Source organism: Caretta caretta, chromosome 12, assembly GCF_965140235.1.
Source record: "Caretta caretta isolate rCarCar2 chromosome 12, rCarCar1.hap1, whole genome shotgun sequence".
Classification (NCBI taxonomy): domain Eukaryota; kingdom Metazoa; phylum Chordata; order Testudines; family Cheloniidae; genus Caretta; species Caretta caretta.
Window position 1 is genome coordinate 38,660,963 of NC_134217.1, and position 16,976 is coordinate 38,677,938.

The 16,976-nt window shown below is 42.7% G+C and overlaps 2 protein-coding genes across 6 annotated transcripts in view; one reads left to right on the forward strand and one right to left on the reverse strand.

Annotated features, from left to right (window-relative positions):
* Window positions 1-16,976, forward strand: part of BANP (BTG3 associated nuclear protein) — a 275,918-nt gene that overhangs the window by 242,952 nt on the left and 15,990 nt on the right. The gene's annotated exons all lie outside the window — the stretch shown is intronic.
* On the reverse strand, window positions 14,604-16,720 carry LOC142068280 (uncharacterized). Its single transcript, XM_048870883.2, has 2 exons — window positions 15,802-16,720; window positions 14,604-15,213 (listed from the first exon to the last, which is right to left on the reverse strand). Exons 1-2 carry the CDS (start codon window positions 16,382-16,384, stop codon window positions 14,693-14,695), a joined length of 1,104 nt encoding a protein of 367 aa, XP_048726840.2. The 5' UTR covers window positions 16,385-16,720; the 3' UTR covers window positions 14,604-14,692.

Below are 16,976 nucleotides of genomic sequence, written 5' to 3' on the forward strand. Positions count from 1 at the left end.
AATCTCTCTGGTCACGCAATCACAGACATGAAGGTCGCTATCTTAAAACAAAAAAACTTCAAATCCAGACTCCAGTGAGAAACTGCTGAATTGGAACTCATTTGCAAATTGGATACTATTAATTTAGGCTTAAATAGAGACTGGGAGTGGCTAAGTCATTATGCAAGGTAGCCTATTTCCCCTTGTTTTTTCCTACCCCCTCCCCCCCCCAGACGTTCTGGTTTAACTTGGATTTAAACTTGGAGAGTGGTCAGTTTGGATGAGCTATTGCCAGCAGGAGAGTGAGTTTGTGTGTGTGTGTGTGTGTGTGTGTCCCTGGGGAAAAAAAAAGGGGGGGGGGTAAGAAAGCCTGGATTTGTGCTAGACATGGCCCACCTTGATTACCATGCACATTGTAGGGAGAGTGGTCACTTTGGATGAGCTATTACCAGCAGGATAGTGAGTTTGTGTGTGTGGTTTTTGGGAGGGGGGTGAGGGGGTGAGAGAACCTGGATTTGTGCAGGAAATGGCCCAACTTGATTATCATGCACATTGTGTAGAGAGTTGTCACTTTGGATGGGCTATTACCAGCAGGAGAGTGAATTTGTGTGTGGGGGGGTGGAGGGTGAGAAAACCTGGATTTGTGCTGGAAATGGCCCAACTTGATGATCACTTTAGATAAGCTATTACCAGTAGGACAGTGGGGTGGGAGGAGGTATTGTTTCATATTCTCTGTGTGTTATAAAGTCTGCTGCAGTTTCCACGGTATGCATCCGATGAAGTGAGCTGTAGCTCACGAAAGCTCATGCTCAAATAAATTGGTTAGTCTCTAAGGTGCCACAAGTACTCCTTTTCTTTTTGCGAATACAGACTAACATGGCTGTTACTCTGAAACCGGTGAAAATACAGTAAGCCACAACATTCCATGGTTTATCTAACTCAAACAAACTGCATTAGCCAAAAAAATTTGGCATTTTTTGGTTAAATTTGTATCATTAACCACAACAGCTGTGGTGTATGTTCTCTACGCTTCTTCAGTTGTTTGTACAGGCACAATCTCAAAGTAGACATTACAGAATAAATCTATGTTGTAATATATGCTAAAAGTAAAAGCAGATGAGACGGATGTTTTATTATTTGTTATACAAGGAAACTATACAGATAATAAAAATGCACTCGGAATTATTCTTCCCTCCTTTTTCCTCTCGGTAAAGTGGAAATTGGTTTTGGTTTTCATGGCATTTTGATTTGGCAATTCAAGAGTGGAACTCTCACTTAGATTATACTCTACAGGTGTTAGCTAATAAAGTTTTGACAGATTTAAGGTCACTTTTTACGTGGATGGATTCAAGATGCTTAGAAACACACAGCAATTTTCTCTCTCCCTGTGTGTTGGACTTTAATGTGCTCAACCTAACTTAATTTCTTATTTCATTGGCTTATGGCATGTAAACAACGAGTTGCAAATTTATGGCCAGATTCTGAAATTGAAATTAAAGAGATTGTTGGTGGAGTGAAGGTGCTACTCTTTGTGAGTAAGATTGTATGATGAATCTGGCCCTTAACTTCCGTAGGATATCCTGATCTTTAAGAGAAGTGTATTGCTGCTATATAAATGTTTCCAGTTCATTTAAATCAAGTATAGCTTTCTTGTAAAATACAGACATTTCTTTTAAATTCCCTAAGTGGTTTGGGACCTGGCTTTCTGAGAAACTACTTTTCTCACCATGCAGCACCACCACAATTGAGGTCAGATGGGGTGTTCTTTCTATCAGTCCCTAAGTTTGAATGTCTTAGGCTAGCAACAGGACATTCTCAGCAAAGGGTCCTTGACTTTGGAATTCACTTCCCTGCCACTGATGCCAAAGAGCCTAACTCTCTTACTTATGTGGGGCAGTGGGGTTATTTTTTGGCAGAGTCTTTTGTTGACTTTGGTCAGTGTGTAATGCATTTAGATATTGTTCATGCACTCAGTGAACTTTATCATGGGTACATTTTATAAATTTAATAAGTTTGTGTGAATTTTGGCACTTCAGATAATACAGAAAGTGATTAGAGTGCAATCAGGAAAGAATTAAAGGATGTTAAGAATAATTAATATCAGCCAACATGGTTTTATGGATTAGGTCTTGTCATACAAATTTAATAATTTTTTGATGAGATCACAAGACAGAGTTAAGCAGTGACTTGATTGTGATCTACAAGTACCTATATGGGGAAGAAATTTGACAATAGACAACTCTTTAAGTTAGCAGAAAAAGGCATAACGAGATCCAGTGATTGGAAGCTGAAGCTAGATCTATTCAGATTATAAATGAAGCACAATTTTTTAACAGTGAGAGTAATTAATCATTGGAGCAATTTACCAAGGGATGTGGTGGATTCTCCATCACTTGAAGTCTTTAAATTGAGACTGAATATCTTTCTAAAGGATGTGCTATAGCTCAAACAGAAATTATGGACTTGGTGCAGAGGTTATGGGATGAGGTTCTTTGGCCTGTGTCATGCAGGAAGTCAGACTAGACAATGAAGGGTCCTTTCCGGCCTTAAAATCTACGAATCTGTGAACCCCCTGGAAATACTTTTACCATTGGATAAAAAAACCAATGTTGGGTTTGTACATACGTGTCAGAGGCTGTCGTTTCTTTCCTACAGATGCCAGTTATAGTGGCAATAGTAATGAATGCAACTTCATCTTGAAAAAATAAGGAATTACGATATTTAACTCTTTTGGAGGAAGTGTCAACCTTTCATATTCTACCTGTTTCCTAGGTCTTGGTGTTATCATAATAGTTCAGTCTCTATCTTCATTCACTCCTTTTCTGCTCTGCTGATGCTGCCAAGAGGTCAGTTTTATGGGAAGTGGTCTGTGAAACCACTGAAATGATTTTGCATCAGACACCAAACAGCCATGAGATAAGAACTTTCAGTCACTGATGACCTGGATTGAATCTGAACCAGCGAGGTGAAAGGATGTAACATAGATCCCATTACCAACACCTGGAAACTCTACGCCCTTCTATATTGGGTTTGGTTTTATTGTCATACATTATTCTATGATTGCTCTGCTTTCTCCTTTGGCAAACTAGCAGAACGCATTTCTCCACTGAAGTGAACAAAAAAGAAAAAGAAAGTATTCTTTATGGATGGTAGAGCCTTAGAATTCCTCCCATTTGATTCACAATTGAGTTGACATACTGTGTGTACCCTTCTGGATTCCTGAATTAGTTCTGTATTGTTTGAGAACTAGATTGGACCAGACCTCTGATTTCTTGGAGAAACCAATTAATTTACAATGATAAAATAATAAGTTAATGTTGTAAAAACTGCAGCTTATCAGAATCTGGTTGCTTCAGTTATATTCATCTACCTGCCCAGCAAATCTAGTGAATAAACAACGTTTTGCTGGCACCATCTATACTGGATCTTATTAGTCTTAAGGCTCCATGAAGAAAACATTAAGACAGGAAAGAATGTGTTAATGGGTGTAATAAATCTTATTTAAGTGAGTAGATTTATCAGTTCAGCTTATTAATATTTAAAGAAACTACATGTGCTACTTTGAATGCCTTCATATTAGTTTTGCTATCATTGCAGAAGGAAAGTGCATGCCCATCTCAGAAAGATAGGCAGATGTTTCTTAAATATCTGCCTCAAGATTAAATGCAGCTTTCTATGAATCATCTAAACCTATACTTTTCTTCCTATCTTCAGGCCCAAACTGCCCTTTTAAACAAATTATTAATTGGACTGTGTCACTGGGATCTTTCCTTTTTCCTGGGTATGAGTCTTTTCTTTTGTGCAAAATTTGCTGAAACACTTATTTGCCAACAACCAGCATTGTAGTATTTTCAGACATGAATATTCTATAAACCACCACCCTCTCACTGAATCAAGGTCTCATTCTTTAAAGGAACAGCATCTTTTATTGCATTGCAGCATTAGAAATATGAAGAAATGATGGAAAAATACATTGAATTCCTATTGTGTAGGCTATTCCTATATGTGTTTGCCCAGGTTAATAACAAAGCACAACACTACAGTAGCAAAAAGAAAAGGAGTACTTGTGGCACCTTAGAGACTAACCAATTTATTGGAGCATGAGCTTTTGTGAGCCACAGCTCACTTCATCGGATGCTGTAGCTCACGAAAGCTTATGCTCAAATAAATTGGTTAGTCTCTAAGGTGCCACAAGTACTCCTTTTCTTTTTGCGAATACAGACTAACACGGCTGTTACTCTGACTACAGTAGCAAGAATTTGACAGAAATGAGGGTGAGTAACTTGTCTTTTTTGTAGAAACAGACTTTTCCACTTTTTTCCTCTTTTGCAATTCAGGGCTTAGAGAGTGGCTTCATATAGTGTTGCTATCTAGAAGAATAATTTTCAGTGATAAGTATAAATCCTCTGAGAAGGTGATATGTACTGTGCCAAGTTTGGAAACTATGCTGGAATGATTTCAGGAGAAATCAGAAGAAAGGTGCATTTTAATCTTTTTTTTTTTCTTGTCTTGCAGTTGAATTCTAAATTGGAACTATTAGTTATGGACTGAAAGCTGTTTTTAAATGGAAAGGAGGAGAGCAGAGAATGTAGCTGGGTTTTATTATTATTATTATTTATTATTATTATTATTTTATTTAATTAATTTATTATTTGCACTTATTTATTAATATTATTACATGCATTTGTATGGCAACCATCACCATGTTACCTGGCTCAAAATGAAGTTAAAACTTTTTTCTGAGGTTCACAGAGCTTATGCCCTTCACATACCCGGTGCACAGTCAACTTCTGGAACTCATTGCTAGGGGATTCTGTGAAGGCCAAAAGTATAACTGAGTTAAGAAAAATAATTAGATAAGTTCATGCAGAATAGGTCCATCAATGGCTATTGCCAAGATGGTCAGGGACCCAGCCCTATGCTCTGGGTGTCACTAAATCTGTGACTGCCAGAATCTGGGACTAGAAGACAGGGAATGGATTGCTCGATAATTGCCCTGCTTTGTTCATTTCCTCTGAAGCATCTGGCACGGGCGACGGTCAGAAGACAGGGTCCTGGGCTAGGTGGACCATTGGTCTGACCCAGTATGGCCATTCTTTTGTTCTTATCCTTCAGCAGCAAGACAGACTTAAAAAGGAAAGAGATGAGAAGAATATTGAGAGAAGACTAGATAAAAAGGAACAAGTGAGGCTGAAATTCAGGTCAAAGAGAGGATAGTGGTATAATACTGAAAAACTCTGTGTCTTTGTTATATTTCTAAGCAGCACACTCCCATAGATTGTTGCTGCTGGGAAAAGGGATAGTGTGGTTTTGTGTGTGTGTGTTTGGGGGGGATCTGTTTGTTTTGTTTTAGTTCATTTTATCTAATCTGCCTGCCTATCTGCCTATTATGTTTATCCCTATGGTATCCAGGTACATACAAAATTAAGTAAAACAATCATTCAGTCAATAAGACTGTATCCTATATTTTCTACCAGCACCAAGAGCATATGCTTAATTTAAAAAAATAAAAAAGTTTTTCCTTCTGTCACCTTTAGGGTAGTTACTGGGGAAAAATGAATCTATAGAACTGGGTTTTATTTCTTGTTCTGAAGTTGGTGAGATCTTTGCTCTTTCTCATAGTTGGTGGGCGAGAATTCCATAGCTGCTAATCAGCTGTAAGATTCTTATTCTCCTGTCCTTGAGTCTTGTCGTAGGTAAGATCTTCTCCAGCATGGGGGCTCATGGTCACCAGGAGGGAATGGTAATCCCTGAGGTAGCCAGGGTTAGTCCATCGAGGGCCATGAAGAGCTGCATCAGAGCTTTAAATATCTGTGCATGAAAGCACTGGTAGCTCAGGGGCACACTCACAGAAACATGTGGACCATAACCTGCCTTGGAGTACCCACCTGGACTTCTAGTGAGGTGGGCCAACAAAATGGAGAGACACTGAGATAGGCCCACTTCCACACTGAATTCCTGCCACTGGCTGTGGATTTTCTGGTAGGTGCCTGCACACTGTGCTAGCCTGAATTTGACCCCGATATTCAAAAATACTCTTAAAAAGAAGTTTGCTTCAATTAGTTGCAGGAAGAAAGAAAACTTTAAGACTCCAAATTTTTTTTAGCTTAGATAGGATGCTCCTAAAATATCGATAGTGTATTATGGTGATGGGGTCTTTATAAAATTTATGCAGTTATAGTGTGTTAGTGCAGAGCCTACTAATGTCTGATTAACACTGAACATGTTTTGGCATTTAGTTTTATTCCATCATAAAAGCTAAACATTTATGAAGGAAGAATTAACTTGTAGATGCCCATTGGCAAGCGTATGTTCTGTATGAGATAAGCATTTATAAACACCATGCAATGTTATTTATTTATTTTTCAGTATTTGCTCCAGCATACTGACTGGTTGGTTTCCTTTCTTTGGTAAAAATTACCCCCATAGCTTTTCTGTTGAGGGGGAAAACATGCAGCCATTGTTTTAACTTCATGGAAATAAATTGTGAGGAATGCAACAAACAATTGTTCCAGCTTTCTAATCACTTGTCTTCTCAATCAAAATAACTCTACAGTGATGTCATGTAAGTCATCCTAAGGTCAGTGGCAGGTAAGAATTATAGAATTGAACTGGTAGTCCAGAGATCCTATGAACAGCCAAACAAAGACTGTATTCTTATCATTTGCTAAGGTTTTCACACACAGCTCCTGATATCCTAGGGTTGTATGATTTAAAACCTTCAGTATTTTGTCTCTCTTTTTTAGCATTTGTGACTTTGGTGTGATAATTTTACTTGTTTTATACTTCATCCAGGAATTTCCATGAAATCTGCAAACACGTTAAAGTAAAAATCGGGCTGACTGAAGTGTCCAGGCATTAAGATAAATTACTGAACTCAAGCTACTTTAGTTGTTTGTATTAGTGGGGAGCATGATCTATCAGTTAGAGAACAAGACTGGATTTTATTGTCATCTCTGTCACTGACTCTCACTGTGACCCTGGGCAAGTCACTTCACCTCTCTAGACCTTGGTTTCCTCATGTGTAAAATGGGGATAATAATATCCACCTTTGTAAAAAGCACTTTGATTACCTTGTATTAAAAATGCTCTATAGGCCTACTCCAAAAGATGGAAAGACTCCCATTGAGTTTAGTGGGCTGTGGATCAGGTCCTTTATTTGCACAGTGTTATTATTACTGTATGTAGCAAGTAGAAAGTCTAAAGATAGTTCTTTTAGTATAAGCTATTTTATAATATCTTTTTAATTTTGGTATTAAGGCAGGGATATACAGTAATATAGCTGTGTAATTTTTTGCCTGTGAATGAAGAATTTTCTGTAATGCCTACATGGAAATTAAATGGGTGTTTGTTTAATATATTTCGTCCAGTTGAGTTTTCCTCTGAAGAGGGACTTTACTTCTCTGATTATTTGCATTGTTTTATGAATACAGTGTGGTGGCTTTTGTTCTGTTTGGTAGGTCCTCTTGTCATTTGATACAAAGAAAGTGTGAAGTCATGTGGAGAGGGGTCAAGTATGCTAGGGTGACCAGATGTCCCGATTTTATAGGGTCAGTCCCGATTTTTGGGTCTTTTTCTTATATAGGCTCCTTTTACCCCCAACCCCTGCCCTGATTTTTCATGTTTGCTGTCTGGTCACCCTAAAGTATGCTGAACTGTGACTGAATTTGGATTGATCCTCTCTTTGGCTCAACAAATTGAAAATAATATACTGCACCATTAGGGCTGCAGTTCTAGGTTTTATTTCCAAGTTCTTTTTTTAATAAATAGGGTGGGTCAAGTCAGGAATTTTCCATCTCCATTCTCATCCATTCATGTTGTAATCTCAGAAGCAGGGCAGTAGTTTGAATAGAAGTTACAAGAGTTATTTTATTTTATTTAGAATATAATCTGTAAATATTGAAGACATTAAGAACTTTCCCCTCACTCCCCTCTTTGAAGTTCTCAGTCAGCTGGTTTAATTTAGGGTTGGGATTTTTTTTTTCTTGTTTTCACTTTTACTCTCTCATTTGTCCAATGGGTGTTTCACATGGTCAGTTACAGCACTTTCAGTAGTTAAGCATGATTTAATCAGATCTAAGACAACAATTAATATAATTTGTGCAGTGGGTGGGGAACATTAATAAATCATTGTCAGCATCTTTAATTCATAAATACCAGACTTGTTTTGAAGTGTTACAAACAAACAAACAAACAAACAATGGTTGGGCCTGGAATACAAATGTGTAAAAAGGAGCACAAAAGAGTTTTATTCGTTGACTAGTTTTGAAAGAAGGCTGTGGTCTCACTTCCAAATGATAAAATATCCTAGCGTGCCTGACATTGCGTAAGTAGCATGTTGGCACCAGAATTCCCTTTTCTAAACCACAGAATGCACCCACTGTTGCATTTTTTTGACCAAGGCTTTCTTGCACTGTGCCATTCACCTATTCTCATAGCTATTGCAGGAATATATTTCAGGTCATTATTGGTTAAACATATTGTGCACAGTGTATTCTTTTCATCACCAAAATCCTCATTATCTTTGGTGTTGTCTTTGTTACTCTTATCAATGTGGATTAACAATGAGGCTCCTGATTAAATATGATGACAGCAAGAGGTGGGAATTGAACTTAAATGCACTAACTCTATATACTGTAAAAAGAAAAGGAGTACTTGTGGCACCTTAGAGACTAACCAATTTATTTGAGCATGAGCTTTCGTGAGCTACAGCTCACTTCATCAGATGTAGCTCACGAAAGCTCATGCTCAAATAAATTGGTTAGTCTCTAAGGTGCCACAAGTACTCCTTTTCTTTTTGCGAATACAGACTAACACGGCTGTTCCTCTGAAATCTATATACTGTGTACAAAAATGAGTTCTGTAATGCAGAAAATCTGAGAAAAATGCAGTTGAATAGGAAAAAGAAAGTTCCACTTAATAAAAAAAATTGTGATGGAAGGTGCATGTATGTGGGTTCCAAAAAAATGAAAATAAAAATAAATAAAAAAATCAGTGAATGGAAATGTTACAGTATCTTGTTTTAAGTATTTAGATATTTTAATAGGCTAAGATATACACAGAAAGTCATTCAATTCATGCAGATTTACAATAGGTAGTTAACAATGGATTATTACCATCAAGGAAACAATGTCTGTTTCCTTGTTTAATACTCCAGAGTGAGACTTTGGAATTTGCATAAAAGTTGAAGTGATAGCTGCCACAGTTTCAGTGGAACTGCACCTGTATTCCTCCTCTGTGGTCCACCAAAGGCACCCCCTTCAGGCTTCCTGGTCCCAGCTGGCACCTCTCTTGGGTGAACACCTGCATCTCCCACCCTTCCCACTGGGGATTTTAAGGTTACACAGCTCCATCCATGCCTTACATGATGATATCCTTAGCAAGCTAAACTGCCTAAAATGGCCAGCCTCTGTGCTTTACTTTGTCTCCAAGGGCTATGAGTCTGAGCACTGCATTGCCCATAGTTATAAGTTACCACACAGCTCCTTCCAAGCAAGCACAATTATTTTATGGTAAAAGCTTTACAGAGAAAACATATTAAAACAATAAAGGAACTTACATGCATGCTAAAGAACTTACTAGAGGTCACTCCCAACTCCAGCCTAGGGCTCTATTAGGTTTTAGTCCTTCAAAACCCACAGCTGGGTTTTCCCCATGGTTACAAGTTAATCCATCTTAGATCCAGAGACCAAGTTGGGCAGATCAACTGTTTCTTTATACACCTGAGTCTTTGATTATGGCCTTCTGTAACAGGTAATCAGCAGACAAAGACCCTTTCCTCATGGTGTAGCTTCATAAGGCTGCATTTTTGCATAAGCAGCGTTGGGGAATTTGCATTAACCTCTCCCTAGGGATTCCCAGGGTTGTCCCAAAAGTCCATACTTGTCTGGCACATTTTCAATATAGTGTTTTGAACTCCCAGGCGGCATTGGCAATTTCCTGGGAAAAACTAGTTAAGGACAGAATGCTGGTAAAATACCAGCTTAAACTGGGAATAATAAAATTATTATTAGAATATACTAATAAAAAGTATTGCAAAATATTTTGCAATTTGACAATACTTTTCCAGTAATATGAACTGTTTAATTTTAGTTAAAAGAAATAAAAGAAGAGCCTCAATCTAAAGCTAAATGTTATTGAGTTGGCTACCTCAAACAGAAACTGAAACTTCTGAATCTGGGAATTCCCCTTCTTTGTTTATCAATGAAAATTTCAAACAAACAAAGAAGGGGAATTCCCAGATCCCAAAGTTTCAGTTTCTGTTTGAGGAAGACTGCCAAACTAACTGTCCAGTCCAGTACTCCGTCTCTTGATGTGGCTGGCTGGAGTACAGCTGAGCTCATGGAGTACAGTGACTCAAATCCAAATATCTCAACATGAGCTAAGGTAGAAGACCACTTGCCCTAATTCTCAGCTATTTTGAGAAAGTTCACGAAGATGGTAAAGAGAGTTTTAGATGCAGAAATTGCAAAGAAAAAGCAATTGGGAAGGCAGACCATATGAGGAAACATTTTGCAAAGTACAGTGGGAAGAACAAAGGGACACAAGAATCACTGCCTTTGGCAAAATGTATGCAAGTATTAGAATCAGAATCTGAGGATGAAGGTAATGATAATACTGCATTACCATTGCCAACTACACCAAAACAAAGTGAGATTCAGGTCAGCCAAAGACGAAGAGGAGGAATTGTCATGGTTCTTCAACCACAAATAGATATCTTTGTAACAAAAACAACTATAGAACTGAAACAAAGGATAGACTTGAAAAATGCAGAATTTTTATGGTGGTAATATTCTCTTTTCTGCTATTGAGCATACAGTTTTTCAAGCAATGATCAGCTGCCTAGGGCCAGGCTACAAAGCACCCAACCAAAAGCTGGTAGCGGGTGAACTGGTAGACGCAGTTACTGATGGCTTGAGGGTGTAAGTACACAATGAATTACATAGGGTATGTCTACACTACGGAATAAGGTCGAATTTATAGAAGTCGGTTTTTTAGAAATCGGTTTTATATATTCGAGTGTGTGTGTCCCCACAGAAAATGCTCTAAGTGCATTAAGTGCATTAACTCGGCGGAGCGCTTCCACAGTACCGAGGCTAGAGTCGACTTCCGGAGCGTTGCACTGTGGGTAGCTATCCCACAGTTCCCGCAGCCTCCGCTGCCCATTGGAATTCTGGGTTGAGATCCCAATGCCTGATGGGGCTAAAACATTGTCGCGGGTGGTTCTGGGTACATATCGTCAGGCCCCCGTTCCCTCCCTCGCTCCGTGAAAGCAAGGGCAGACAATCATTTCGTGCCTTTTTTCCTGAGTTACCTGTGCAGACGCCATACCACGGCAAGCATGGAGCCCGCTCAGGTAACCGTCACCCTATGTCTCCTGGGTGCTGGCAGACGCGGTACGGCATTGCTACACAGTAGCAGCAACCCCTTGCCTTGTGGCAGCAGACGGTACAGTACGACTGGTAGCCGTCATCGTCCTGTCCGAGGTGCTCCTGGCCACGTCGTCTGGGAGCGCCTGGGCAGACATGGGCGCAGGGACTAAATTTGGAGTGACTTGACCAGGTCATTCTCTTTAGTCCTGCAGTCAGTCCTATTGAACCGTCTTATGGTGAGCGGGCAGGCGGTACGGACTGCTAGCAGTCGTACTGTACCATCTTCTGCCGAGCAGCCATGAGATGTGGATGGCATGCAGTCCTTCTGCACCGTCTGCTGCCAGCCAAAGATGTAAAAGATAGATGGAGTGGATCAAAACAAGAAATAGACCAGATTTGTTTTGTACTCATTTGCTTCCCCCCCTCCCCTGTCTAGGGGACTCATTCCTCTAGGTCACACTGCAGTCACTCACAGAGAAGGTGCAGCGAGGTAAATCTAGCCATGTATCAATCAGAGGCCAGGCTAACCTTCTTGTTCCAATAAGGACAATAACTTAGGTGCACCATTTCTTATTGGAACCCTCCATGAAGTCCTGCCTGAAATACTCCTTGATGTAAAGCCACCCCCTTTGTTGATTTTAGCTCCCTGAAGCCAACCCTGTAAGCCGTGTCCTCAGTCGCCCCTCCCGGCGTCAGAGCAACAGCAAACAATCGGGCATCTGAGAGTGCTGTCCAGAGCAGTCACAATGGAGCACTCTGATGGGGCTAAAACATTGTCGCGGGTGGTTCTGGGTACGTATCGTCAGGCCCCCGTTCCCTCCCTCCCTCCGTGAAAGCAAGGGCAGACAATCATTTCGCGCCTTTTTTCCTGAGTTACCTGTGCAGATGCCATACCACGGCAAGCATGGAGCCCGCTCAGGTAACCGTCACCCTATGTCTCCTGGGTGCTGGCAGACGCGGTACGGCATTGCTACACAGTAGCAGCAACCCCTTGCCTTCTGGCAGCAGACAGTGCAATACGACTGGTAGTCGTCCTCGTCGTGTCCGAGGTGCTCCTGGCCACGTCGTCTGGGAGCGCCTGGGCAGACATGGGCGCAGGGACTAAATTTGGAGTGACTTGACCAGGTCATTCTCTTTAGTCCTGCAGTCAGTCCTATTGAACCGTCTTATGGTGAGCGGGCAGGCGATACGGACTGCTAGCAGTCGTACTGTACCATCTTCTGCCAGGCAGGCAAGAGATGAGGATTGCTAGTAGTCGTATTGTACCATCTTCTGCCAGGCAGGCAAGAGATGAGGATGGCTAGCAGTCGTACTGTACCATCTTCTGCCGAGCAGCCATGAGATGTGGATGGCATGCAGTCCTTCTGACCATCTGCTGCCAGCCAAAGATGTAAAAGATAGATGGAGTGGGTCAAAACAAGAAATAGACCAGATTTGTTTTGTACTCATTTGCCTCCTCCCCTGTCTAGGGGACTCATTCCTCTAGGTCACACTGCAGTCACTCACAGAGAAGGTGCAGCGAGGTAAATCTAGCCATGTGTCAATCAGAGGCCAGGCTAACCTTCTTGTTCCAATAAGAACGATAACTTAGGTGCACCATTTCTTATTGGAACCCTCCGTGAAGTCCTGCCTGAAATACTCCTTGATGTACAGGCACACCCTTTGTTGATTTTAGCTCCCTGAAGCCAACCCTGTAAGCCGTGTCGTCAGTCGCCCCTCCCTCCGTCAGAGCAACGGCAGACAATCGTTCCGCGCCTTTTTTCTGTGCGGACGCCATACCAAGGCAAGCATGGAGGCCGCTCAGCTCACTTTGGCAATTAGGAGCACATTAAACACCACACGTATTATCCAGCAGTATATGCAGCACCAGAACCTGGCAAAGCGATACCGGGCGAGGAGGCGACGTCAGCGCGGTCCCGTGAGTGATCAGGACATGGACACAGATTTCTCTGAAAGCATGGGCCCTGCCAATGCATGCATCATGGTGCTAATGGGGCAGGTTCATGCTGTGGAACGCCAATTCTGGGCTCGGGAAACAAGCACAGACTGGTGGGACCGCATAGTGTTGCAGGTCTGGGACGATTCCCAGTGGCTGCGAAACTTTCGCATGCGTAAGGGCACTTTCATGGAACTTTGTGACTTGCTTTCCCCTGCCCTGAGGCGCATGAATACCAAGATGAGAGCAGCCCTCACAGTTGAGAAGCGAGTGGCGATAGCCCTGTGGAAGCTTGCAACGCCAGACAGCTACCGGTCAGTTGGGAATCAATTTGGAGTGGGCAAATCTACTGTGGGGGCTGCTGTGATGCAAGTAGCCCACGCAATCAAAGATCTGCTGATATCAAGGGTAGTGACCCTGGGAAATGTGCAGGTCATAGTGGATGGCTTTGCTGCAATGGGATTCCCTAACTGTGGTGGGGCTATAGACGGAACTCATATCCCTATCTTGGCACCGGAGCACCAAGCCGCCGAGTACATAAACCGCAAGGGGTACTTTTCGATAGTGCTGCAAGCTCTGGTGGATCACAAGGGACGTTTCACCAACATCAACGTGGGATGGCCGGGAAAGGTGCATGATGCTCGCATCTTCAGGAACTCTGGTCTGTTTCAAAAGCTGCAGGAAGGGACTTTATTCCCAGACCAGAAAATAACTGTTGGGGATGTTGAAATGCCTATATGTATCCTTGGGGACCCAGCCTACCCCTTAATGCCATGGCTCATGAAGCCGTACACAGGCAGCCTGGACAGTAGTCAGGAGCTGTTCAACTACAGGCTGAGCAAGTGCAGAATGGTGGTAGAATGTGCATTTGGACGTTTAAAGGCGCGCTGGCGCAGTTTACTGACTCGCTTAGACCTCAGCGAAACCAATATTCCCACTGTTATTACTGCTTGCTGTGTGCTCCACAATATCTGTGAGAGTAAGGGGGAGACGTTTATGGCGGGGTGGGAGGTTGAGGCAAATCGCCTGGCTGCTGGTTATGCGCAGCCAGACACCAGGGCGGTTAGAAGAGCACAGGAGGGCGCGGTACGCATCAGAGAAGCTTTGAAAACCAGTTTCATGACTGGCCAGGCTACGGTGTGAAAGTTCTGTTTGTTTCTCCTTGATGAAACCCCCCGCCCCTTGGTTCACTCTACTTCCCTGTAAGCTAACCACCCGCCCCTCCTCCCTTCAGTCACCGCTTGCAGAGGCAATAAAGTCATTGTTGCTTCACATTCATGCATTCTTTATTCATTCATCACACAAATAGGGGGATGACTACCAAGGTAGCCCAGGAGGGGTGGTGGAGGAGGGAAGGAAAATGCCACACAGGACTTTAAGCACAGCACTTTAAAAGTTTACAACTTTAAAATTTACTGAATGACAGCCTTCTTTTTTTGGGGCAATCCTCTGTGGTGGAGTGGCTGGTTGGCCGGAGGCCCTCCCACCGTGTTCTTGGGCGTCTGGGTGTGGAGGCTATGGAACTTGGGGAGGAGGGCGGTTGGTTACAGAGGGGCAGCAGTGGCAGTCTGTGCTCCAGCTGCCTTTGCTGCAGCTCAGCCATACACTGGAGCATACTGGTTTGGTCCTGCAGCAGCCTCAGCATTGAATCCTGCCTCCTCTCATCACGCTGCCGCCACATTTGAGCTTCAGCCCTGTCTTCAGCCCGCCACTTACTCTCTTCAGCCCGCCACCTCTCCTCCTGGTCATTTTGTGCTTTCCTGCACTCTGACATTATTTGCCTCCACGCATTCGTCTGTGCTCTGTCAGTGTGGGAGGACAGCATTCGCTCGGAGAACATTTCATCGCGAGTGCGTTTTTTTTTCTTTCTAAGCTTCACTAGCCTCTGGGAAGGAGAAGATCCTGTGATCATTGAAACACATGCAGCTGGTGGAGGAAAAAAAAGGGACAGTGGTATTTAAAAAGACACATTTTATAAAACAGTGGCTACACTCTTTCAGGGTAAACCTTGCTGTTAACATTACATACATAGCACATGTGCTTTCGTTACAAGGTCGCATTTTGCCTCCTCCCACCGCGTGACTACCCCCTCAACCTTCCCCCCTCCCTGTGGCTAACAGCGGGGAACATTTCTGTTTAGCCACAGGCAAACAGCCCAGCAGGAATGGGCTCCTCTGAGTGTCCCCTGAAGAAAAGCACTCTATTTCAACCAGGTGACCATGAATTATATCTCACTCTCCTGAGGATAACACAGAGAGATAAAGAACGGATGTTGTTTGAATGCCAGCAAACATACACTGCAATGCTTTGTTCTACAATGATTCCCGAGTACGTGTTACTGGCCTGGAGTGGTAAAGTGTCCTACCATGAAGGACGAAATAAGGCTGCCCTCCCCAGAAACCTTTTGCAAAGGCTTTAGGACTACATCTAGGAGAACCGCAAATGCCAGGGCAAAGTAATCCTTTCACATGCTTGCTTTTAAACCATGTATAGTATTTTAAAAGGTACACTCACCAGAGGTCCCTTCTCCGCCTGCTGGGTCCAGGAGGCAGCCTTGGGTGGGTTCGGGGGGTACTGGCTCCAGGTCTAGGGTGAGAAACAGTTCCTGGCTGTCGGGAAAACCGGTTTCTCCGCTTGCTTGCTGTGAGCTATCTACAACCTCCTCCTCATCATCATCTTCTTCGTCCCCAAAACCTGCTTCTGTATTGCCTCCATCTCCATTGAAGGAGTCAAACAACACGGCTGGGGTAGTGGTGGCTGAACCCCCTAAAATGGCATGCAGCTCATCATAGAAGCGGCATGTTTGGGGCTCTGACCCAGAGCGGCTGTTCGCCTCTCTGGTTTTCTGGTAGGCTTGCCTCAGCTCCTTCAGTTTCACGCGGCACTGCTTCGGGTCCCTGTTATGGCCTCTGTCCTTTATGCCCTGGGAGATTTTCACAAAGGTTTTGGCATTTCGAAAACTGGAACGGAGTTCTGATAGCACGGATTCCTCTCCCCAAACAGCGATCAGATCCCGTACCTCCCGTTCGGTCCATGCTGGAGCTCTTTTGCGATTCTGGGACTCCATCATGGTCACCTGTGCTGATGAGCTCTGCATGGTCACCTGCAGCTTGCCACGCTGGCCAAACAGGAAATGAGATTCAAAAGTTCGCGGTTCTTTTCCTGTCTACCTGGCCAGTGCATCTGAGTTGAGAGTGCTGTCCAGAGCGGTCATAATGGAGCACTCTGGGATAGCTCCCGGAGGCCAATACCATCGAATTGTGTCCACAGTACCCCAAATTCGAGCCGGCAACGTCGATTTAAGCGCTAATCCACTTGTCAGGGGTGGAGTAAGAAAATCGATTTTAAGAGCCCTTTAAGTCGAAATAAAGGGCTTCATTGTGTGGATGGGTGCAGGTTTACATCGATTTAACGCTGCTAAATTCGACCTAAAGTCCTAGTGTAGACCAGGGCATAGAAAAGCAGTTATACTGATACAAGGTGGCTGAAGTAATATGCACAATGACCCACTAATAGTTAACTTTGTGCAGATAGGGAAAAAAACTGGTTTACTTATCAGCTGTTGATATTGGAAGCAATAAGAAGATTGGAAAGTACTGTGCTACTCTGGCAAGAGAAGTCAAGGCATTACAAATAAACTGTTTGGTTGTGTTCTTAAGAGCTACCTGACAAACAATTTGGAATTAGAT

Coding starts and splice junctions, on each gene's coding strand:
- LOC142068280 (XM_048870883.2), bottom strand. CDS start 16,384: ATGCAGAGCTCATCAGCACAGGTGACCATGATGGAGTCCCAGAATCGC. Junction 15,214..15,801: donor AGGCGGAGAAGGGACCTCTG/GTGAGTGTACCT, acceptor TTCCTCCACCAG/CTGCATGTGTTTCAATGATC.